The sequence below is a fragment of the Cyprinus carpio genome, chromosome B6 (assembly GCF_018340385.1).
Source record: "Cyprinus carpio isolate SPL01 chromosome B6, ASM1834038v1, whole genome shotgun sequence".
In the NCBI taxonomy this organism is placed as follows: Eukaryota; Metazoa; Chordata; class Actinopteri; order Cypriniformes; family Cyprinidae; genus Cyprinus; species Cyprinus carpio.
In genome coordinates, this window is record NC_056602.1 from 20463256 (window position 1) to 20487675 (window position 24420).

At 39.5% G+C, this 24420-nt stretch overlaps 1 protein-coding gene across 4 annotated transcripts in view; it reads right to left on the reverse strand.

Moving 5' to 3' along the window:
* The window catches only part of LOC109089388 (gamma-aminobutyric acid receptor subunit gamma-3-like), a 108659-nt gene that overhangs the window by 16163 nt on the left and 68076 nt on the right, over positions 1–24420 (reverse strand). For all 4 annotated transcript variants that reach the window (XM_042726141.1, XM_042726139.1, XM_042726138.1 and 1 more), the window contains 2 exons: positions 22227–22447; positions 15305–15387 (listed from right to left, as the gene is read on the reverse strand). In XM_042726141.1, coding sequence (XP_042582075.1) covers positions 15305–15387; positions 22227–22447 — 304 coding nt within the window. The remainder of the gene's footprint in view (positions 1–15304; positions 15388–22226; positions 22448–24420) is intronic.

The window sequence follows — 24420 nt, forward strand, 5'->3', positions numbered from 1 at the left end:
CTTCCACTTTACAGCCTTCTATAGCAGGATAGTAACTGATCATTATATATATATAAAAAAAGTTTTATAGACCTTGTGAGTCCTGTCCACACATGAGGTGCTTTATCAGGTTTTTATCAGTGCAGGACTAGAGCACAATACTAATACCCTCAATGCAGAGCTGGCTGGTTTGCTTTCATGCCTGTTGAGACTGGCTAAAACCAGACAGGATACAGAGACAGTCAGACCCTGAATGGACACTGTCAGAGCTAAACTGCTTCCTTTCAAAATAATGGACAGTGTCAGAAACAACTGACATAGATATATACACTACCATTCAAAAGTTTGGAATCACTAAGATTTAGTGATGATTTTGAATGTAGTCTCTTATTCTCACCAAGGCTGCATTTATTTGTATTGTATTGATATTAATAATTTTCAACTAAACATTCGGTCTTTATGAAAAGCAGCTCTAAATACAATTTGAAAAATTCACCATGAGCTCTATCTTTTGTTATTTGATGAACAAATGTTTGGGGGGTGGGGTTAGAAATACAATAATGAAAATAATCTTGAGTGACACCATTGATACAGAGATGTGGGGAATCATCTAGCAGAGTGGAGCTTTATATTTCACAGACAAAAGCAGAGCGAGTAAATTCTTTAGTCACACATTTTTAAAGGCGACTGCAAAATCATCTCCTCCTCACTCAATAATCAGGACAGCTACATAACATTAGCATGAACATCCCGTGGTAACTAGAATTTACACAAGCTCCAGTCTGAATCCAGAACACCTGAGAAGAGATGATGCCAACCCCTCAGAGGACCTCAGATGATGTTAAACCTGAAACAACATACAGAACTACCACATTTTGCTATAAGTTTGATTGCAAAATTGCTGTTAATAGCGTTAATCGTCTGTTTGTTTACGTCTTTAATTGATTTTTCCGAACATTTCTGCCATATGCACATAAACTGACCGTCATCACTGATAAGCTACTACTAAATATTGTAGAAACTTAATTTTCTGTAAAGTTGCTTTGCAATGATTTGTATCGTAAAAAGCGCTATACAAATAAACTTGAATTGAACTGAATTGAATATACCCAGACACAAAGTCACATTCAGACCAGCTGAGACATGGGTAAAACAATGGCAGGGTTGAGGAATATCAGGGTTGGTGTGATGGATTTTGCCTGAAGTACTTAAAAAGAAACTGAATATGATGGTGACTGAGGATGAATGGAAGAGTTTTAGAACTGCTAAAAATTGGGTGTCTCAGATGGGTTTCAGTGTAGCTGTGGGCCATGCAGAGGACACAAGAAGAGTAAAAAAAATGTGCACAGGCAAGGAAAAACAGTAAAAAGAGTAAACATTCAAAAATGGAAAGATTGAAAGCTTTGAGGCAATAGACAACTAATCACAACCCACTCAGACAGTCAAACCTCTACAAAAACCAAAGGCCATTACGCTGAACTAAACTGATGCAAAAACACCCTGACTGCAAAAGAGGTATCTTAATATAATCTTGGCTGCAAAAACTAGTCCAAATATAATATATAAAGTTATGTATATTCAGTGCCTCTTTCTGCTGGTTACATTGTTATACCAGTAAGTGGTGACAACTGACAAGTGTCTTAATGAGTAAATCATGGAATTGTTAATTCTATTGATTCCTTCAAACATGTTGATTCATTCAGGAACAATTCATGACTGGTAGAATTCTGAATCAGATTCTAGCATACTACTCTGACTATTCCTGCCATATAAAGATACAATAAAAATAGTAAGAGTAATATGCATGTGGTTCCAAATTCACCAACACACTTAAGTAAGTCAGTGAATTATTTACTCAACAGTTTCATTCAAAAATACTAATTATTTCAGTGCTGATAGCCGTGTGGCCAGCACACAAGTTCGAGTCTTGGTTTGTGGACCTTTCCTGATCCTGTCCCCCTCTCTCTCCCACTTTGATTCCTCTTCCCAGTAACTGGTATTGAGTCTAAAATGTAAGTAACTTAATATTCTTGTTCATTTAACTTGTGTAAAAGCAATATCACACTTACAATAAGACTGTTTGTTTGGAATAATGAGGCTGACCAAAGTTTGAGTTTAACAGCACATTATACATGAAGAAAATTAGGTGGAAAGAAAATGCTGGCAAATTTCCCTGCTTATTTAGATGGTAAGCTGAGGTAAATATTTGCAAATGTGTACATTGGTAAAGAAATTATTATTTCTATGGTAATATGTAATGTTAAACACTCTTGTTCACTCTTTTTTGACTGTGGAATTTATTGCTAATGTTTATCTGCATTAAATAATAAATTCAAATGACTTCATGCCCTCAGTTCTCTGAAAAAGCATGTTGGTATGTGGCATAATATAGCATTCCATTTCAAATGGCCAAATCCAAGATTACGGTTATAATCACACTATAAAAACACTGACCTGTTCAAATCTAATCCTCACAAGTGACTGTCAGCACTAGTCTTGGTTTAGAAAAGCTGATATATTGAACTGAGGTAAAAGAACAGATTCAATGATTTGCCCAGGGGCTCCGAAAACCAGCCAGGACCCATGAACTGCAACCCAGTGGATGTCTATGCAACACTGAATGTTTCCATCCCTCTTTGGTACTAAACCACTGTACTGCACCATTTGCTTTGGATGGATTAAATAACTCTTGGAGACTTCATCACATCTAACACCTCTTTAAGCACTGGGGATTTCTCTCTAGGGTTTCAGTTAATGGTACAGCACTTTCCTTCAGCACTTTGTCATGCCCCACCAGACTTGTGAATCCTGGCTATGTAGGTCTGCTGCCAGACTCTGGCTTGCATAAGAACTGAGTTTGTGCCAAGTTTCTCATTAAATGAGTTTGATTAGAGATTAAAAACGCAGTGGTGGTTCATAACTTTTTAAAGATGTCAAAAGTTCAATGCCATTTCCCAAGCCATTTACTATACATGCTTCTGTAAGTAACATGATCAGGATCTCTTGACCTGGTTCAAAGGAGCTACAGTAGATCTTAAGTTATGACAGCATGTTAGCGCAGCTATTGATTCAATGTGAGAAACAAAGAGAAACATACATACTGTAGGCATTACCTTGTTTCAAGAAGTTTTATGGAAATTTGGGAGTGGGGATAAATGACATAACCTAACATAATTAGGTTATGCACAACATCACACAAGAAAATAATATAAGTTTTGGAAGGCATTTTTGGGGTAACTATAATTTTAAACCATTCGGCAACCTGACTATTGGGTTGTGCTTTTATTGAGGGTTGGGCATTAAACTCACCAACTTTTGTTGTACGTAATTTACCTTTCTACATGTTAACATGATCTTCTTAGTTCTGCTTGAGGACATTTTTTCACTTCCTGGCAATACTTAATCATTAATCCTCACCTACTCCTCTGACATCGAGGTATTAAGAGATCAGCATGTGCTCTTTTAGTGCCTGCTGAAAGAAAGAACTGTTGCAGACAGAAGAGGTGCATGATCAAAAGGTAATCACAGCAGTTCCTATCATCATTTAAAAATTCCCACTTCATTTAATGAACTGATTCCATCCTAGATCAGCATTATAATTGGTGTCTGAGTGTTCTGCTCAATTTTAAACATTGCATCCTCCCTTTGTTCAGCTAACAATATTACTGATTGCCTTTTTAATCAAAGCTTGGAAACAGGACAGTTATTTTTAGCCATATATTCCATAATATATACCATTTTCATTTAAAACTTTCAGCTACATAAACTGTTTGTCTCCTTTTTTCATTTGCAAGCCTTTGATGATGCCATAACTGAAAGAAGATAATGGGCAGGTTCTCTAATTTCACAGAACTTTTAAGTTTGGATTATGACAGTGAACTGATCCTGTAAATTACTTGGGAGTTCATCAAACAGAACGAAAAATGATGTTTTGAAGTTTAAAACGTATTGCAGCATTTGAAACATTAAAAATATAGAGATGTAACCACAAGTGTGTTGCAGACGATAAAAGAGTGGAGAGAGAACAAAACAAATTAACAGAAGAAGGAGAACAAGCAGAGAATTTTCGAATACTGACACAAAAAAAGACAGGTTTATAATGATTTATGTGCAGCACAGCAGAAGCAAAAGCTGCTAAATAAGCTGCCAATCAATTACGATTTTGGAAATTATTAGAGTTTATTCACTTTTTAATATCTTGTGAATTGCATTTTTGCATATTGCTTAGTCACTTACTAATTTCCAAATCTCTTTCTTGTTTTGTGTCACTTGTCGCTTCTTCAGTCTCACACATTATTGCGAACATTAATGTGAGCAAATTATTCTCAGGAAGCTTCTCATTTAATAACCCCTAACATCTAAGATCTGTTTTTGACCATCCTTTGGAAATGACCAATAAATGTCCCGGCATGTCTGAGCAGAAGTGCCATCAGAGCACGAGAGCGTTCTTAACTGCCTCTATGCAGAGTAAAAAGACTTTGATGGAAATGGTAATGTCTTTCCCTCCAAATGAATCCATGAAGGGGAGTCAAAACAATTTGATGAGTTAATGGCACTAAGGTGATTCTGTGCAGCAGAAAAAGCAGCTCCCATCAGTTAGGGCCACAAAAGGTGGTTTTTGCTGGAATTGCAAGCACACACAGCACTTTCCCACCTTTTAAATGAATCTGAGCACTCCATCTATCTTCATTACATACTGTACAGAGTTTCATGACCGCTGACTTTTCATCAGATCTCCAAATGGTATTTAGGTCAGATTGCTTGATGGTCTGATGCATGTTGCATGGATACAACCAGGTTTTGCATTATTTGAATAATGTGCTTTGATAGTGTATATTATAGTATGGCAAATGTGCAAATATTTGTTCTATTTGAATTCTACTTTTCTGCTTTCTGTTTATTCTTTCAGTACAATGTAAATCACACATTGTCATGACGTGGCATTTTTTGGAACTGCCACTTTGTTATCCACATAATAAAATGCATGCAAGTGTAACTAGTGGGATAATTTACCCAAAAATGATAATTTCTGTAATAATTACTTACCCTCATGTCATCCGAAACCTGTATGAATTTCTTTCTTCTGACAATATTTAAAAGTGTTTCAGTGTTTTTGCCCATATACCAACCCGGGGTCATTGGAAATACATGTCTCTAAATACATTTCTGAAACACCGTTATTACATACCTTACTGCATGTTTCGAGGCAGTTTCAAAGTGAAACATCCAGTGAGTGGTGCTAAAACGCGGGTTCAAATATGTGACCCTAGCAAGTTTTTGTTATGTTGATATTACGTTGTTTTTGTAGTCACTAAAAGTTAATGCTCTATCGTGTTGGAAATATCCCCTACACCAAACCCAACCCTAAACCTACCACAAAGTCGTGGCCTAGTGGTTAGAGAGTTTGACTCCTAACCCTAAGGTTATGGGTTCGAATCTCGGGCTGGCAATACCACAACTTACCTTTACCAAAACAACGAATCCAAAACCCAACCCCCCCCCGCCCCACCAAAAATAAATGCCCTCCCACCTCTCCGTGAGCTTGTTCATGGTGTGTGTGTGTTCACTGCTGTGTGTGTGCACTTTGGATGGGTTAAATGCAGAGCACGAATTCTGAGTATGGGTCACCATACTTGGCTGTATGTCACTTCACTTTCACTTTCAAATGCAAAACTTGCCATTTAAACTTCCTTATATGCAAGTTTGAACTGTTTTGTGGAACCATAGGTTCACGGGATTCATCCCAAGCTCTTCACCTCTCAAACCTAAATATAGAATATAAAAACCCATACATATGAAGCTGGATATGTGACGCTAACGTTTAAAAGTATCAGTTTTCAAATGTCGCAGCATGTTAAAATTGTTTTGAATTCATAACATGATATTCCTCAAGTAATTGTGCACAAATTAGTCATGTGAAAAGCAAATCATACTTTGTATGAAAAGGAACAAAAGTTTTATTGCCTCTAGTGTTTATTTCAACTGAAAAACTGCAGTGATTCGTTTGTATAGGAAAGTTTTTTCCAGTTTTGCCTAAATGTATTTAAAGGCACGTCTTTCCAATGAGCCTATGTTGCCATATACAATGAAAGTAGTTTGGACCCTAACATTCTTTGGTTTCCTGCAGAAGAAAGTCAGTCATACATGTCAAAACAACATAAAGGTGAGTAAATGATGACAGACTTTGCATTTTTGGGTGAAATATCCTTTCAAAAAGTGTCATATTTGAAAATCAGCCTGTTTAGAGTCGAGCCTCCATCATTTCTTGATCCCTTTTGTCTGTCCCAAGTACTTTCTGGCCTCACTCCAATGAAATAAAAGCCAAAAATATTCATGAATAAACAAAAATATATGCCACTTTAATGTCACTAGATATACAGTGAAAGCTCATAGCCTTGAGGCAGGTGACATCTTTGATAAACACAGGTAGAAAGGTGCCCACTGCTCTCGTCAGCTTGTTTCAGCTGGATCAGAGCAGACAAACCTGATGCCTGGTGTCAGGTCTGCTAAACACCTGAAAGCTCCTCATTCCCTGCAGGGCAGGTACAGACACTCTGGTTGGGGAGTGTTTCATTTGTCTGTTTGTTTATGTACACAGGGACTATAGCACTGTATGTTTGAGTCTGTTAAATATGCTTTAGAGGACAAGCTGCTGTGCTGGGCAGTGAGGTGTGAAATATTAAAATAATCTTCCTGGCAAATTGCTCCTCTCGGGTGCAGATGGGGGACCATTTTCTTTGTGACTGATACAGGGGCAGGCATTTCAGTCCGAGTACACTCGCTCCTGTGTGGCCGCTAACATGAGTGGGTCTGCAAGGTCCTGCCTGATGGGCATTAACCTTCATTTGCATATCAATTGAATTTAAAATGCAGGGCTTGGAACCCAGTGCTGGTTTTTCAAAAACAAATGGTGAATGCTGCAGGGAAATGGAAGAAAGTAACTTAGAGGTGAAGAAAGGGACTGAGGGTGTCCGGAAGCTTGAGGGATTACTTATTATAGCTTTTTCTTCTTTCCTCAACAGTGAAAATTTGGACCTTTGCTGTGTTTTAGATGCCCTGCGGAGAAGGTTTGGGCACAAGACAAAAATAATTTAAATTTTACCTTTAAAAAAGAAATCTTGCTCACATCCATTGTTAAGAAGCCTCAACTGAATTACCTCATTATATAAAACCTGATCTATAACCTGGCACTTCTAGTAGTAACATTGCATCCTACTACAAAACTTCATTATATATCCATACATCAGAGGTGTAAGTGTAAGCAGTAGTAATTATAGTAGCAGTAATAACAGTAGTTATTATCGCTTGCAATTGATAATGACATTGCTATTTCTACATATATTTGAAAGTGAAAGTGAAATATCAGAAAAATTAAACAATTTGTTTAAGCACATTGTCCAATGCTGGACCACAAATTCTGCAGTGCGCCTGCATCTTAGGGATCAGTGCCAAACACAGCAGTGAACAGAGGCAAGACAGAGAAGACAGATGGTTTAAACAGCATAAAGGATGTCATCCATGTCAAGATGCATCCCTGCACGGCGGGGGGAGAGTGGAGATCTACAACATCTCTTATGAGCGGCTTACAATGCCGTTCTGACATCTCTACATCAGCAGTTTTGCTCAAATTCAAACTCATAGATTGTGATTCCCAATGCCAGGCAGGTGATTCCCTCAGTGATCTAAATTCATACCTTCACTGAAGCAATTCCCGCAGCAGTCTGGAGTTGCATGACGAGGCTGTGCGTGATAAGGTTAAATGCGGGGGATATTCCCATCGTACTACCACTAATGAAGCCATTCAGAGAAGAACATCTTCAAACTACTGAGTAATATTTCATGTTGTTTTGAATGAGCTCTATCTGAAATTAAGATTTTCCAGAAGCATCCTAAAAGATAGCTGAAAATGGTGAGTTTCTGAACAGTCACTCCACAAATGCCATGCACAGGCCTTCACTTTTTTATACAGTTTTTACAAATGGTTTTTTATCTCACTTTTGGATACAATTTTGGTAACAATTTAGTATAGGGACCAATTCTCAAATTTGGGTCACAATTTATTTTAAGATAAATTCTTGGTGACTTTTGCCTCACTAAACTCCTAATTTGCTGCTTATTAATGGTTCGTAAGTAGTAGTTAGTAAGTAAGGATGTAGAATATGGTCATGCAGAATATGTGCTTTGTAAGTAATAAAAAACAGCCAATATTTTAATAATGGTCATGCTAATAAGCAACTAGTTAATGTGTAGAATTGATCTTAAGATAAAGTGTGGCCCAAATTTGTCCTCACAAACACATGCAAGATATTCTATATGTTTTGTATGTGCAGTATCTTGTATAAAACAAAATAACATTAAATAATCAAATGAAGCCCTTCAAAGTGCATAAATCTGCACATTATAATAACACTGTAAAACGTCTCGGTTACGTACGTAACCCTCGTTCCCTGATGGAGGGAACGGAGACGTTATGTCGAACGACATATGGGGTCCTATGGAAAACGCCACAACCCGAACACCGTCACAACCCTGTGGCGCTGCAATTGTTGACAAGCTGCGGCGTGTCACAAAAGATACGCTTAAGGTCGTAACCTTCCCAAAGCCCCAGCGCAAATTCACTGACCTTGGTACTGAAGGGGACCAAAGGGTGAGTACATCACTGCTGGAGAAGGCCATGCTGCTGTTCCGTCCACAAAAATCAACCCTCAATGAAATACAACCTCAAATGAAATATTACTTCAAATCTTCCCTATTTGTTCTTACAGCTTGGCAAGACGATGGGGAAGCGAGCCTTAGGAAAAAGGTCGCTACGGAGACCACATCCTGCCCGTAGGGAGGTGACATGTGGAGATACTGATATGGACTGGCCCAGGGGGCAGTACTACATATGGAATGGGTCTCTGAGGCAGGTCCTACCTTGGAGTAGGGATGGAACAGCTGCCAGAAGAGACTGACAGAGCGGGTCTGTCAAGGGAAGACACGGGTTTACCAAGAGGGAAACCTTACCATGGAAGAATACACCTATGGGATTACCCGTAGGGAATCAAGCCATATGGACACCTAGCCCAGTACAGGGGCCGACCGGAACTCCGGGCATGCTAACACCAGTACTGGGCCTGGCGCCAGACTGCTCCGCCCAGTCTGACCGTCAAGGGTGCTGGAGGATGCTCGACCAGGGCACGCCAACCGGGGAATTCTCCTGGGAGAAGAAAGGCGCTCGCATCCCCGTGTTAGGGGGAATGGCGCAGCAAGCGTGACACCGAGCCAGTCCTTCCCGCCAATTACCGGTTACCCAACACACGGGAAGAAACTGGCTCTACACGAAGGTTGTAAAACCTCGCGAAGGTGTTAGGTGTCGCCCAGCCCACAGCTCGACAGAAGTCTGCCAAAGAGGCGCCGTGCGCAAGCGCATAGGAGGAGGCCACACTCCGTGTGGAGTGGGCCCTCACCCCCAGGTGGCATGGCTCGCCTTGGGAACGGTACGCCAAGGCGATGGCATCCACTATCCAGTGGGCCAACCTCTGCTTGGAGACAGCCTTCCCCTTCTGCTGACCTCCAAAGCAGACCAGGAGCTGCTCAGAGCTTCTGAAGCTCTGGGTGCGGTCCACGTATATGCGAAGCGCTCTTACGGGACACAGCAACGCCAAGGCTGGATCTGCCTCCTCCATTGGCAGCGCTTGCAGGTTCACCACCTGGTCTCGGAAGGGAGTGGTGGGAACCTTGGGCATGTATCCAGGCCGGGGTCTCAGGACAACGTGAGAGCAGGCCGGCCCGAACACAAGGCACTCTTCACTTACCGAAAATGCTTGGAGGTCCCCGACCCTCTTGATGGAAGTGAGCGCGACCAGGAGCGCTGTCTTGAGAGACAGGAACTTAAGCTCGACTGACTCTAGCAGCTCAAAGGGACCCCTCTGAAGTCCAGCCAGAACAATAGAGAGGTCCCAGGAGGGAATCAGGGGTGTCCTAGAAGGGTTTAACCTCCTGGCACCCCTCAGGAACCTAACGATCAGGTCATGCCTCCCCAGGGACCAGCCGACCAGCCGTCCAGCCGTCCACTGCATCGTGATGGGCTGCAATGGCAGCCACATACACTTCAAGGTGGAGGGTGACAGTCTACGCTCCAACCTTTCTTGCAGGAAAGAAAGCACGACTCTGACCGAGCATCTCCGGGGGTCCTCTCGGTGAGAAGAACACCAATTCGTGAACAGACTCCACTTCAGAGCATAGGCCTGCCTAGTAGAAGGGGCTCTAGCCTGAGTGATAGTGTCCACCACCGCCGGTGGCAGATCCCTTAGGTCTGCCGCGTCCCATCCAGAAGCCACACGTGGAGGTTCCAGAGATCTGGACGCGGGTGCCAAATGCCCAGCCCCTGAGAGAGGAGGTCCCTCCTCAGGGGGATGCGCCAGGGAGGGGCTGTCACGAGGAGCATGAGTTCCGAAAAACCAGGTCCGGGTGGGCCAGTAAGGCGCAACCAACAGGACCTGTTCCTCGTCCTCCCTGACCTTGCACAGTGTCTGTGCGAGCAGGCTCACTGGGGGAAACGCATACTTGCGTAGAGCCCGAGGCCAGCTGTGTGCCAGTGCATCCGTGCCCAGGGGGGCCTGTGATAGGGAATAGTACAGCTGGCAGTGGGAGGACTCGTGGGAAGCAAACAGGTCTACCTGGGCTTCCCCGAATCGACTCCAGATCAGCTGGACCGTCTGGGGATGGAGTCGCCATTCCCCGGGGAAAGTGAGCTGTCGTGAGAGCGCATCTGTGGGTACCGCTGGCCGTTGGACCAGCGGCGGAGCAAAAATAATTCTCCACCAGGCCCTCCTCCGGGGGAAGGAGTGGCACTGTCTCCGCCATCTCCTGAAGAGCAGTCTCCCACATCTTCGAGTTGCCTGTGTCAGGGCCGCTTCGTCGTCTTCTTGGATGATTCGCGGCTGGATGTGACACGGGGGGCGCCGCTCTCCTGCGCGGGGCTCGACGCGCCGGCCTCAAAGAACTCTCAGCACGGGGTGGAGCTGATGTGGAGGACGCAGGAGGGTGCACACGGCGACGAGCAGGCTGAGGCACGGCCCACGACGGAACGGTAGCAGCCAGAGGATCACGTCGGGTTAAGATGCGCTGTATGGCCTCAGTCTCACTGCAAACTGCCGGGAACTGCTGGGCACAGCCCTCGACAGCGTCGCCGCCCAGGCCAGCCTGGGAGATGGGAGCGTCAAGAAAGTGTACTTCTTCAACGTCACTCATCTCGACCAGGCTGAACCAGAGATGGACCTACTGGACCACCAGAGTGGACATCGCCTTCCCGAGGGACTGCGTCGTGACTCCCGTCGCCCGGAAGGGTGAGGTCAGTCAACGTGCGTAGCTCCTGCATCAACCTCGGGTTGGTTCTACCCTCGTGCATTTGTTAAAGCCTTGGCTGGTGAATTTTGCAGGATTGCCATGGCATGCAGGGCAGAGGCAGCTTGGCCCGCAGCACAGTAAGCCTTGGCAGCGCGTACAGGCCTTGGACGGGAGACGCAGACTATTCCTCCAGTGGCGGCGTTTTGCGGACACAAGTGCACCGCAATCGCACTCTCCTGCTGGGGAATGTCGACGCCCACCCTAGCTGCCCCACCATCGAGGGTAGTGAGGACGGAGGAAGGAAACGAGCGGCTTCTGGCCGTAAAAAGGGGCCATCCACGACTACGTCACTTCCCCATGCACATCCGGGACGAAAGGAACCAGAGCAAAACGCGGTTGTGAGCCGCGCTCTACACCGAGAACCAATCGAACAGCTGTGAGCACTCAGGGCTGGGCGGTGTATTCACCTCCATCCTGATGCCCACAGCTGCCCCGGCAAGCACGGCTGTCAACTCTGGGTCCGATTCGGCAGTGGCGACAACACCCGAGGGGGGCAGCCCCACCGAATCTTCATCCACAGAGGTCAACAGCCCATCCCCCGATGCTGCAATCGACATCTGATCCACCGGCGGCAAACCGAATGACATGCTGGGACCGCCATAAGACAGCCCAGCAAAATCACCCAGCAGCCGCACAGGACAAGCACTGTGGAAGGGATGAGAGGTCCGTTGGGCGTGGCCCGGCGGAGAAGCTCTCACTGTCACCCTCAAATCTCCCAGAGCACTACCCGGCGGTCCTCTGCTCGTGGCAGAGAAACCGGGACGGGTAGTGACAGAGGGGTCTGCTCCTTTCCCTTTAAGAAAGAAGAGACGCGATCACAGCGTTGCCATGGTCACACACGCAATGCGGGCACGAACCATCCACAAACGCGTCTTCAGCGTGCTGAATGCCCAGACACGGAAGACAACGCTCGTGGCCGTTGTCAGAGGACAGGAAACGACCGCATCCAGAAGGACACGGACGAAACGGCGTCTTTAAAAAGACGCGAATTGTCTTTGATTTGCTCTTTTAGGAAATCCGCTCTTTTAGTTGAAGCGCCCAGGGGAATCGCTGAAAGGGACACCGCTGTTCGCGCCATACCGCCAACCAGAACAGCTTCCCGACACAGCAGATGAATGGCTTTGTGGAGTATTACAGCTTTTCATACAACCACTCGGCTCCGAAGCAAAAATCTAGTGAGTGGATGCACCTGTCGCCTATTTATACCCGTAGGCAAGGGGAGTGGCTCAGGTATGTTAAATCCACTAGCCAATTTTCATTGGCGTTTTCTCTTAAACTCAGAGATGATTGGCCTCCCAAGTGAGACCCCATATGTCGTTCGACATAACTCGTAGTGACCGACAGATAGGGAAAGTGATTTTCTTACTCAGTATTTTTGTCTTGTTTTCAAGTACAAATATCTAAACAATCTCTTAAATCAAAATAAATTACTTGAGAAGCAAAATTACAGATTTTTGTCTTTGTTATTTTAAGCACAAACTTAAATTCGATTTTGAAAAAAGTCTCAAAAAAATGTATGTCATATTGCTTCTAAAGTATTGATTTAATAATGTTTGTACTTGGAAAACAAAACAAAAATACTGAGAAGGAAAATCACTTTTTTTTCAATAAAAACACATGCTCTAGTCAAAGACAAAAATACATTTGTTCTGCTCTAAAAATGGTTGAAATAATTGAGTGCCTCTATTCAGAACAAATTAAAACTTAAATCAAACCTGTACACCAACTTCAACAATTTATATAATTAGTAACTTACAGACACAGACCTTCTGGGATGCATGGTCATCAATTTACTAATTATGAGATAAATTAATAGTGTATATAAAAAACTGAAAGTTTAAGGAAAGTAGGAATAACACATAATGAATTAATGTTTGATTGAGTCAATACATTTAAATACAGACCAAAAGAGACTTTAGCTTATGTCTCTTGCTTTTCAGATGTTTATTTTCTCTCAAGAGCAGCCATTTTTGTATTGCTCACAGCACCATCAGTAAGAATTAAGTACCCCTTCACTGACACCAAAGCAGAAATCTGTTTCATTGAACTCAAATGATACTGGATACTACTTAGCTTTATCATTAGCATAACAATGACTATTATTAAAATGATTCACTTTGAATGAGACAAGTAAAAAATGCTCTTGCAGAGTCATAGTCTGCTCTATATATTTAACACAGCAAAATCAAAATCTTTCCAAGTGCCCCTGGAACCTGTTTTAGTAGCTCTTGGGGAGGAAGAAATGTCAACAATGTCACAAACTATTTTCTAAAAGAACTTAACCAAGCCTGAGATCAAAAGTCTCAATAAAATGATACTGAAAGTGCAACCCAAAATATTTTTAGAGGTAGGACTTTCTTCAGTTCTTCAAGTCTCAATACAGTCAGGGCCAAGAGAGCTTACAAAATCAAAGTTATTATCAGCTATGAGTAAATACACATAAACAAATGTTTTCATGCCATGCAGTACAAAGGCAACTATCAATAATTAGGCTAGTTAAAATAATACTCTGAATTTGAACTTCCTATGTTTTCTTTTATGCAGCCATTTATTAAACAACCGTAAAAACATTTATTATAATAGCTCTCTCTCAACGAAACATTGATTTTTAGAAGAACGCCTTTAGTTAGTGCTTGCCACACAAACTCTAATAAGATTACTGTTGAAAATGGGTGTGACATAAAACATAGCTTTCTGTAAATAGGTGTTGACTTTCTGAGCATGGCTCCACAAGTGAGTATGAAAAAAAAACAAAAAAAAAAACAAAAAACAAACAAAAAAACACTTTTGAGAAGACCAGAGAGCCCTGATGTGTATTAGGGGGATAGAAGCTGAGTGAGAAACAGAAGTGAGAAAACACATTACACAAGGACACAAACTTTTCCAATTTACCTACAGTACGTCCCTCTTTGCCTGGATTCTTAACACCACAGATGCATCACCTATTACCCATGACCCTTGAGTAATGTCATTCATGACACCCTGCTAATGAAGCCAGCCTTCAAGAGCCTGTCGGACACGCAGAGTAATTACCAGCCCAATCCCTGCCCTTGGTGTATATATACAATGAAATCCATGGCCTACTTTCAATATAAGAGAATATATGGAGAGCAAAAATTAGATATTACATCATAAAGCATCCTAATTAGCGGTGATACATTCACTACAACAATGCCATGTCTGCCTTCAGAAAAGTGCACTAGCAATATTGTACATAAAATCTAATTTTACAGGCTAAATATCACTTCTGATTGTATTTCTCTGTTAAAGGGGTTATTTTACCCTTATTTTTTTCACCTGAAGTACATATGTTATGTTAGAATTTTTTTTGCCAAAATGTTTATAATTTAGTTTTTCAATTTCTCCACTTTAAAAATTAGACTACTTTTTTATTTATTTATTTTTTTGCTGGTGTGACTCCAATGTAAAGACTTCTTTCACATGTGAAATATTTGTCATAGCTTGAATTGCTTTTGTGGTAAGTTCTGTTAACCGCTATTTTTTGAAAATAGAAAAGTATTGGTTTTGTTGTTCTGAAAAAAAGAAGTGGTATAATAAAAACATCCATTGAAATCAATGGCTAAAGTGAATTTTCAGATCATTTCCCACTTGTTCCTGAAGATATGTGTACATTTCAAAGACATTCTAGGCTATATTGTTTCATCTAAACTGAACATTTCCAGCATGAAAGGCGACTGAGTGAGAAATGCTTTGACCATTCAAAAAAGATCTTATGCAAGACTGTGTTGATATACTTCACATGAAGCATTTCACAATGCATGTTGATACTACTGTGCATGAATGCTTAAGGTTGTCTAGTACAACAGAACAAATGACAACCAATACATTCAAACCAAAGAAGAAAAAGGGTCTTTAAAGGAAATGGAAATATAAAGTTGTGAATACGTGGAGCATAAAGAGAAGAGATACTCACAGCTGGAGAAGATGAGGGGGCAGGAGTGTTCATCCATAGGAAAGTTATGCAGTTGAAGCTGGCACTCTGCATTTATGGTCAATCTATGAACAGAAAAAGCAACATATAGTTACAATGCAACAGACATTTCTGTACAATATAATGCAGAAAGCAAAATGCATTTGCTTTAAGTGAAATATCTAAATCCCCTGTTTTACTTGTGCTATTTTTTTTTTTTTTTTTTTTTGCTACTTATGCTAGATAAATGCATGTTGATTCATGATATTTTATGATCAGCTGTTGCCCTTATGAGGGCTGACAAATAATGTTTTCTGCTTATTTAACTTTTAATTTCCAGGATGAGAAATTGGCAGTTAGATTAAGCTTGTTTGACATGTCTCTGAATAAGGTTTAATTCTCTTTTCGGTTCTGTGTGACAGCCCAGTGTGTGACGCTCAGGTGAAGTCACTGACGTGTGAAGCATCTGTTTCATACATTAGTGTAGGATTTAAAGTTTTAATTATTATCTCCCACAGGAAGAATATAATGAACCACAGCTGTGATGACTGCATGCTTATTAACCATATAGCATGAATAAGGATGACACTGTTAATATGACACAGACATGTTATTCTTCTGTTACCAGTAGTTTGGCTGTAGTTAGCATACTTGAGTTATATAAAAACAAAACAAAACAAATAAATAAATCTCCAGTAACATGTATTCTGATTAAATAAGCAACACATCAATTGCTAATATTTCATTGTATTGTACTAGATAATGTGCATGATCCCTAGTCTTAAAAGCATTAAAATTAACTTTCTTGGTATATTTTTTCCACTTGACTCTAAGAAAAAAGAGGGGACAGCTGTGGCCTAATGGTTAGAGATTTGGACTTGCAACCCGAGGGTCGCAGGTTCGAGTCTCAGTGCTGGCAGGAGTTGTAGGTGGGAGGGAGTGAATGAACAGTGCTCTCTTCCACCCTCAATACCCATGACTGAAGTGCCCTTGAGCAAGGCACTGAACCCCCAGTTGCTCCCCGGGTGCTGGATATATAGCTGCCCACTGCTCTAGGTGTGTGTTCATGGTGTGTTCACTTCTCACTGCTGTTTGTGTGCACTTGGATGGGTTAAATGCAGAGCACCAATTCCGAGTATGGGTTACCATACTTGGCAAATGTCACGACTTTCACTTTCACTTTAAAGTAGTAATATGTAGATTTCAAGTACTAACATGTACCTTTGAAGTACTAATATGCATCATTTAAGGGTAAATAATTAGATTAGGTAATTTCAACTGCTGCAAGACAAAATGATGGATTGGTTCTAGAGCATTTGAAATGAATAGACAAGTAGATACACACCGCTCTGTTGGCTGTTTAAACACAATCCCTTGCTTCAGTGAGTAACATAGCATCAGTGGATAATTGGCTTACTGTAGCAACCTTAGCCTTTGCAAATATGCAACAAAGAAGCCATCATGGTAGATACTGCTGTATTGGTAAACAAATGTCCCGACAGCACACAGTAAGTATTATGGAGAGGTATGGCAAATCAAATTTCTCATTTCTGAGCTCAGACCTGCATGTTGCAGCTCAGAAAGTGTACAGCACTCACGAATTCCAGCATTGTTTACTTCAAAGCTCCGAAGACTGCAATTAAAATAGAGAGTGACATTTCGTAGTCTGCACTACCCTTTTCCCTTCACACTTCTCCTAAATACCACTGCTGCATGTCTGCTGTGTCACTGAATATCGATCATGAGCTCCATATGGCAGCATCTAGTTAGCCTTTGTTCCAGATTGGCTTTATCCGCAGAATTTGCCCCTCAGCATCAGTGCTGTTTCTCCTGTTGCCAAGGAAATATTTCACGGAGCGCTGGAGACAGCATGATGTAGTCTCTCCACTGGCCTGTGAAATTTCCTCTGGTCCAAATAGACGCTCTGGTCTTCAGGCAGCTGAGAGATACCTGAATAGGCCATTGCTCTGCCTGAGACACATTAACCAAGTAGCTGTTTTCCCAAAAATACTTCACCACTTGTTCTCTGTTCGTATGTTGTTGTTTTTGTCATTGCTTTAACTCCACCTTCATTAGCACTTGTGAATCTGAAAGTATATTTAGCACAGGTCTGGAAAGTTATATGAAAAAGAAAGTATTAAAATGTTTGGGCCTAAGGCGAATACTAACTACGTACACAAAACGGAAAAACATTCATTAAATGGCTTTAGACAACAGTTACATTTGTTTCTCTAATTTGATAGGACAAGTGGTGTTCCAAGAATACAGATCTTTCTTAAAAAAGCACTGAAAAGGGGAAAAATAACTTACTACCTACTACACATCTGTTCAAAAGTTCAGTTTTATTTTTTTATTTTTATTTTTTTGAGAAATAAATTAATACTTGCATTCATCAAGGATGCCTTAAATTGACTAAAAGCAACAATACAAAAAATAAACCAAGAAAACAAATGCAGTTTTTTTCTATTAAAAATGAATCATAGCATTGACAAAAAATTAAGCAGCACTTAACAAAATATTATGAAACGTTACTTCAGCACCAAACCAGCATATTTCTGAAGGATCATGTGACACTGAAGACACTGAAAATTCATCACATAAATCAATTATAAATGTAAAATATATTAAAATAGAAAACATCATATTTACAATATTATTCTTTTTACTGTATTTTGCTTAACATTAGTGACTTTCAAAAAAAAAAAAAACATACCAACCCGAAAATTAATTGATGAATAGTAGTGTATGTTATGTAATATGAATGTCTTTATAGTTGTTGTATAACAGCAGTATGAAAGCAATCATGTTGTTTTGTCCTGAATATCAGACTTGATATTCAGTACAATGTAACTCTTGCTTGTGTGAAGGTGCTTCAATGTTCTTTGCCAAGTTAATGCCAGCTTTCAGTATACTGTATGTATTTGAACACATGTCTTTTAAATCATGATTGTACATGAGCAGACAAGGTCTTGATCTTGCTGTTGTTCTCATTGGGGTGAGCTTTTCTGAAGGGACAGCTTGAATAGGACATGACAAGCAATGTAGCAGTGTGTGTTTGGGTGTCCCGATTTGAATAACTAGGGCAGAGTCGGCTTCAGTGGACACCCACTCATCTGACTATATTTGGAAATCTGCAGCAGTAGTTTCAGACGTATGAAAAGACAACAGTTGACTAGTTTCTTGTGACAAGCCCAGATTTTTCATATTTCCACTTTCACTTTGAATCAAAGTTGGAATTGTTAGCTTGACAGTGTAATTCAAATAAGAAAGACAGATTTTATGCATTTTGTTACTTTATGTTGTTAACTATGAGCTTTGGGCTCTGTTGGTGTAGATGACACTGCTGAAGAAAATGTATGAACCATTTGCTTACAGTGTTAGTTTGCAATAAGCAAACGATGCTTTCTCTTGTGCACCTCAGTCTGCCGTGATGATACATATGTATTTATAACGAGACATACAGTATACTGTAATTAGCATTAGGGCTCTCATTAGTAATGTCTACAGTGGTGTAAGCACATTCACTCTCTGTGGTGTTTTATTAAAAAATAAATGGAGAAAGGAAATTGTGAGGTGTTAGATATGTTCTTCTTAACACTATTGTGATCATTTATGCAATTTTTAAAGCAATTTTTTAACACAACAGGATAATTGTTAAATTATTTAAAAGAACAAAAAAAAAATAGAATCTATAAATGTTAATACGAGTACATCAATTTAAGTATTAGAATAAATTCTTATAGTTAACAGATATATCAAATGAAATCTATATAAATTATGCATAAATAAATTAATTTACATAAAAGCAATAAATAAATAATATCTATAAATGTTAAAGGAATAGTTCACCCAAAAATGAAAATTCTGTCATCAATCACTCACCCTCATGTCGTTCCAAACCTGTAAGATCTTCATTCTTCTCCAGAACACAAATGAAGATATTTTTGATGAATTCATAGACAGCAAGGATCCTTACACAATCAAGATCAAAAATATCTTAATGGGTTTTCAAAAAAATAACAAAGATCTAATTAACTAGAAAATACACAACTTTGAGAAAACAATCACATAAAATCCCATCCCAAATAAAAAAAACCAAATAAGTATAAGTATTATAATCTGTTAAATATTAGAATAAATTATCACAATAAATAAACAAACTTTTAAAAAACTTTTAAGTGGCAGTCAACACATTAACAATAGACATGAGTACTTCCACGAACCCCAGTGGAATTTAGAGGTTCTTTTCACATTTTATTGAATAACTTGAAATTTAATAAGACAGTACCATTGTCACCTAGTCCCCATATAACAGAGATCTATCTCCAAGCCATTTAATTAAAAGTTTTCCTTGCATCAACAAGAAGTAAATAATGTTTTTTTATGGTTCTCAAGAGAGGAGGCAGTCGTTTCCTAAATGGACTGTTTATTGCAGCTGCCATTCTAATCATAAGCACTTTGTTTGACCAAAAAATCAAGACAGTGTAAGAGGTTGTTGTGAAGTTCATTCACAGTGTGAATTGGCCCTTTTAAAAGATTAACCAGAGGACTCTGCTGCTGCCCATGCATGGTTTCCAAAAGTTTGTTCACAAGCCCCATTTGCAATGGGCTGCTAAATAATATATGACATCACAGGCAGTTTCTGGTCTAATTGTGGTCAAACCTAGCCTAGAGTCTTATTGAACAGATCCATCACAAATACCAACCACTGAACCAAACTAGGCTATTCGGATAAGAGGACAGGCGGATGTCAATGAGAGTTCGAATTTGCTGAGTCCCACCAGACCAGAACAGACCCATCGAATTTGATCACTAAGTCAGAGGACAGGCGGATGTCAATGAGAGTTTGAATTTGCTGATTTTGGTCACATTTCCAAAGCCTTTAATGTTCCGATCAAAACACAGACCCATCCCAGACCCATCAAATGTTATAAATATTATTTATCAGAACAGAACTGTGTTTTGCTGTCTCAGAGAATACTTGTTGACATAATGCCTTTGGCAGTGACTGCTGACGTTTTTTGCTGGAAATTTGTAACTGTGGACCTAAATTCATCCCAGCTCCTGATATTTCATCAAGGACTTTGAAAGAGATGACCTAATCTGAAATAGAGGTGCCTAAAAATGTCAAAGTGACATCTTCTCAGTCTGGATAGCTGATTAAAGGCACTGGAAATCATATTTAGGAACAGAGGTTTTGGAACGAAAAGGGGTGTTAAAAGTACAGAGAAAAGGATGTTGTGTCCGAATTTTGCTCAACAGCCTAAAGTATCTAGTCAAAAATTCATGTGTAAGTGAAATATTTAAATATACATACTCTTTGTTGCATACTGTATGTGTTAGTATTCAACTAAAAATATTACTTTAGAATTCAATTTCATTTGACTTTTTATCATTATACACTTAAAAATGATTTGTTGCTATGTTTAAAAGCTTGAAAAAATGAGAAGAACAACCACAAACATCTTGACATTTCCCTCCAGATATCTTGTTGGGTCTCCACTGCAAGTGTATTACTTTAAACACATGTTCTTTTCTTTTTTACAAAATGAGGAACAAGTCAAAATTCTGTTCTTCAGTAATCAACTGCAGGCCACAGGCGTTGTAAGCCCTTGCAAAAATTAGTAATGGTTTTACTATAAACAGAATGGTCCCACTTTTTATTAGGTGGCCTTAACTACTACAATATGTACTTGTACAATAGTATAATTTAATACTTGTACAATGTACTTATTGTGTTCATACTGTATTGCAAAAACTCTTTTGCGGCTATTGATGTTTTAAAATGTAAGCACAATGTAAAAACATGTATATACAAAATAAGTGCATTGTACTGTATCAAATGAAATTAAAGTACATACTGTAGTAGTTAAGTCCACTGAATATGAAGCGGGACCAATAAAACCACATGGTTACTACAGTTAAACCATTGTAACCACAAATTAACCATAGTTTTGCTACACTTACCATAGCTTAACTATGGTATTTGTGTAAAACTGTAATCATACAAATGGTAATCAATACGCCAAAAAAAAAAAAAAAAAAACAAACAAACAAACAACAACAACAAAAAAAAACATTGTTACTACACTTTTACTACACTTTTCTAAGGGCAGGATTGATAAAAAGTTACTGGGTTGGAGCTAAACTCAGCAGGAGAGTGACCTCAAGGGCCAGAGATGAGAATCACTGCTCCACAGTTTTCTTTAGACATTACGCAAACTATAATTTTGAATATATAAAATTATATATATTTATTTATATAATGTAAAGTATTTAGCTTACTTAATAGTACTGATTAAAGTAAACAAATATCACAAGTACTACTTTACGCTCTGTTGCAAGAATCCTGAAACTAGAACACTGACGCTGACCTACTGTCTGCTTTATTATTTTATCCTGTTTTGCAAATAGTTTTTCTCTTGTACCTTTCATACAGTGTTGTTATGATGACCTTGTCAAAAGCTTGAGGGTTTTAAAAATTGACTTTTTTCCTCTGGTGGCCTTATCAGGGTGATCCTTATTTAAATCGACAAGACTGAAAATTGATTGTGTTCTGCAACAAAATATGCATATATTTACTTTTTTTTTATCTTGCAGCTAAACATAAAAAGTAGCAAACAAAAACATTTTCAATAAAGACACTGAAAATCAGTGACCCACTGTCACATTAACAGTAAAGACATTTCAGTAAAGAAATGCTTCTTGACTTTTTATTTCAAATGTCTTAAAAAACTAAAAAAACGATATTCTTATACTATAAGTATAATATAAGAAAATGTTTTAATTCACCATAAAAGATCTTGCTACAGATATTTTTTTCTCCACAAGTGCTTAGTTTTGTTAAAACCTTTAATCTTAAATAACATTGTATTTTTATTAATTTACTTTCACAATCAAATATCAGATTATTAAAATGGCTTACCTCAAAGTGTAAAGTATTTTCCCATCATTCCATATTCTAAGGAGCTGATTTGGTGTAGTAATCCAATGTGAATCTGCGTTCTTAGAATTTCTGAAGATAGTGTCTGGTAGCCAAATGAGTCCAACCATATTACTGTTCAAAGTCAATATTTTCATAGTGCTGTTATATCTGAGTCGGCTGTCTGTCCACGTCTGCGCAAATATTATGTCAATCTGGTACTCCTGTGGAAAAAAAAAGTAATGTATCAAAGAAGATGTATAACATATTGACCAAGCAATATATTGCAGCTACAATAGTGGTCACTTCTGAACCATGAATACCTGTATATCTACTGTAATATTGTTAATTGATATTTAATATATAATCCATTCGAATAAATACTGGACTTAACAGTCTTCTTTAGCACTCTTAACACAATCCCACTGTAATTTAATCCTAAACAGCTCTGATGAGTGGGAACAGAACCTTACAGCAGCAGCCACAATTCATAGAATCAGCCCTTAAATTAATGCCAGAATTATTCATTATTCATTGATGGAATGCCGCCGATCCCACTGTGGTTTGGATGGAGGTCAAAGTCAGCTTTGAGATACTTTAACAAGGATTATGAGGTTCTGGCACTGTAGAAGCTGGCAGCAGGAACCACAGGAATTGAATGTGAGGAGAGACACATAATCACACCCTCATGGTCCACAAACTTTCAGGGATTTCTTCGGCTTTATACAGTAAGTCATCCTAGCAGTTGTACAGATGCCCCCAAAGGCTGCTGGATACTTGCATACGTGGTTTAATTTTCCATCTGACCCATGCAACCCATGAGGAAAAATGCTTATCACATTATGGTTAAAAGCCATCTGATATTTCATATCATATATTTTCAGTAGTGTGTTTTGGGGGCAGGAGGTCTTGATTTACTGTGCAGGAGACATTTACAGGATGGATCCTTTTAACACAGCAACAACAAAAAGCGAGTGAGGCCAGAGTTTGTTGACAGCTCAACAGCTGTTTCATAAATGTTCTTTGCCATTACAGTCTGAATTAGCCTCCAAAAAGGGGTAATTTTGAAATCAGATCATATCATTAATACATTAATTATAGTACATTAAATCTTATGCTTGAAAAAAAAAAATCCCTGGAGGTCATTTTTTGGGATTTTACTGTCAGAGCGAATGCTGATAATGGGTTTGCCTAATGGAGGATATGCATTTAATATGCAGTCTCACTGAATGTTATTTAGGTGTAAATGTTTCCTGGGTTATAGATTGGTAAATATAACCTTAATGCAGAATTTCTGACAGAACTTGAATGCAGAAGTTTGACAGGGTTTCTGAGGTGTGAGAGTCACTGCATCTTAAATGGTGCATAAATAGCTCAGAATCAATTACCATTTCGAACATTTGCCACAATTAAAACTATTCTGTGTGAGCAGTCCAATCAAAATATGTGCCTATGCATCAGCGTGTGTATGTGAAAAAGACCTTCTTTGGAGTGATTTGAGGTAGGAAGACTAATGGCCTCATTATCTATTCCAGCTTTGATGTCTGATTCTAGCCCTATAAACGTCCAGCTAATTTACTCCAGCCGTTTCAACAGGCCAGCCTTTAAGTGCACTGACCCCACTAAAGTCTGCACAAACCTCCACACAGCGCTGATCAATGTGACCTGGGCTAACTCAGTAAATGATCCATGAGCAATATAAATGTGGGCATCTGTGCGCTGCATGACAGAGACTTCCTTAAAATGTCATCGCATTGTATAAAAAACTCAAAGTGATGACTTTATATTTGTTTGAAAACATTCAAAAAGAGCTCAGAATTTCTTAATGCTTTCAAACTGGGGTCAGCAGACGCCCCCCCCCCCCTGCAAGTGATTTACTAACAACGCACAAATTAAAAAAACACAGAAGCAACATCTCATTTACATATCGACCAACGCAATATACCAAGCGCAGCGCACAGTCACAAATAAAGAATAAAGAATAAATAAGCCACAGTACGTTGCAAAGAACCAAGGTTAAAAAAATAAAGGTTTACATTAAGTTTTGATAGAGCTGGGATTGTGTGACTCCTTCTTGAGAGTTTCAACTCGTCATTTATTTCCTGAACCAAATTAAAAATAACATGGCTTGGCAAACGATATGTTCAGAGAATGTGTTCTTTCCAAATAAATGAATGCGTTTGGAAAAATCTTCTCC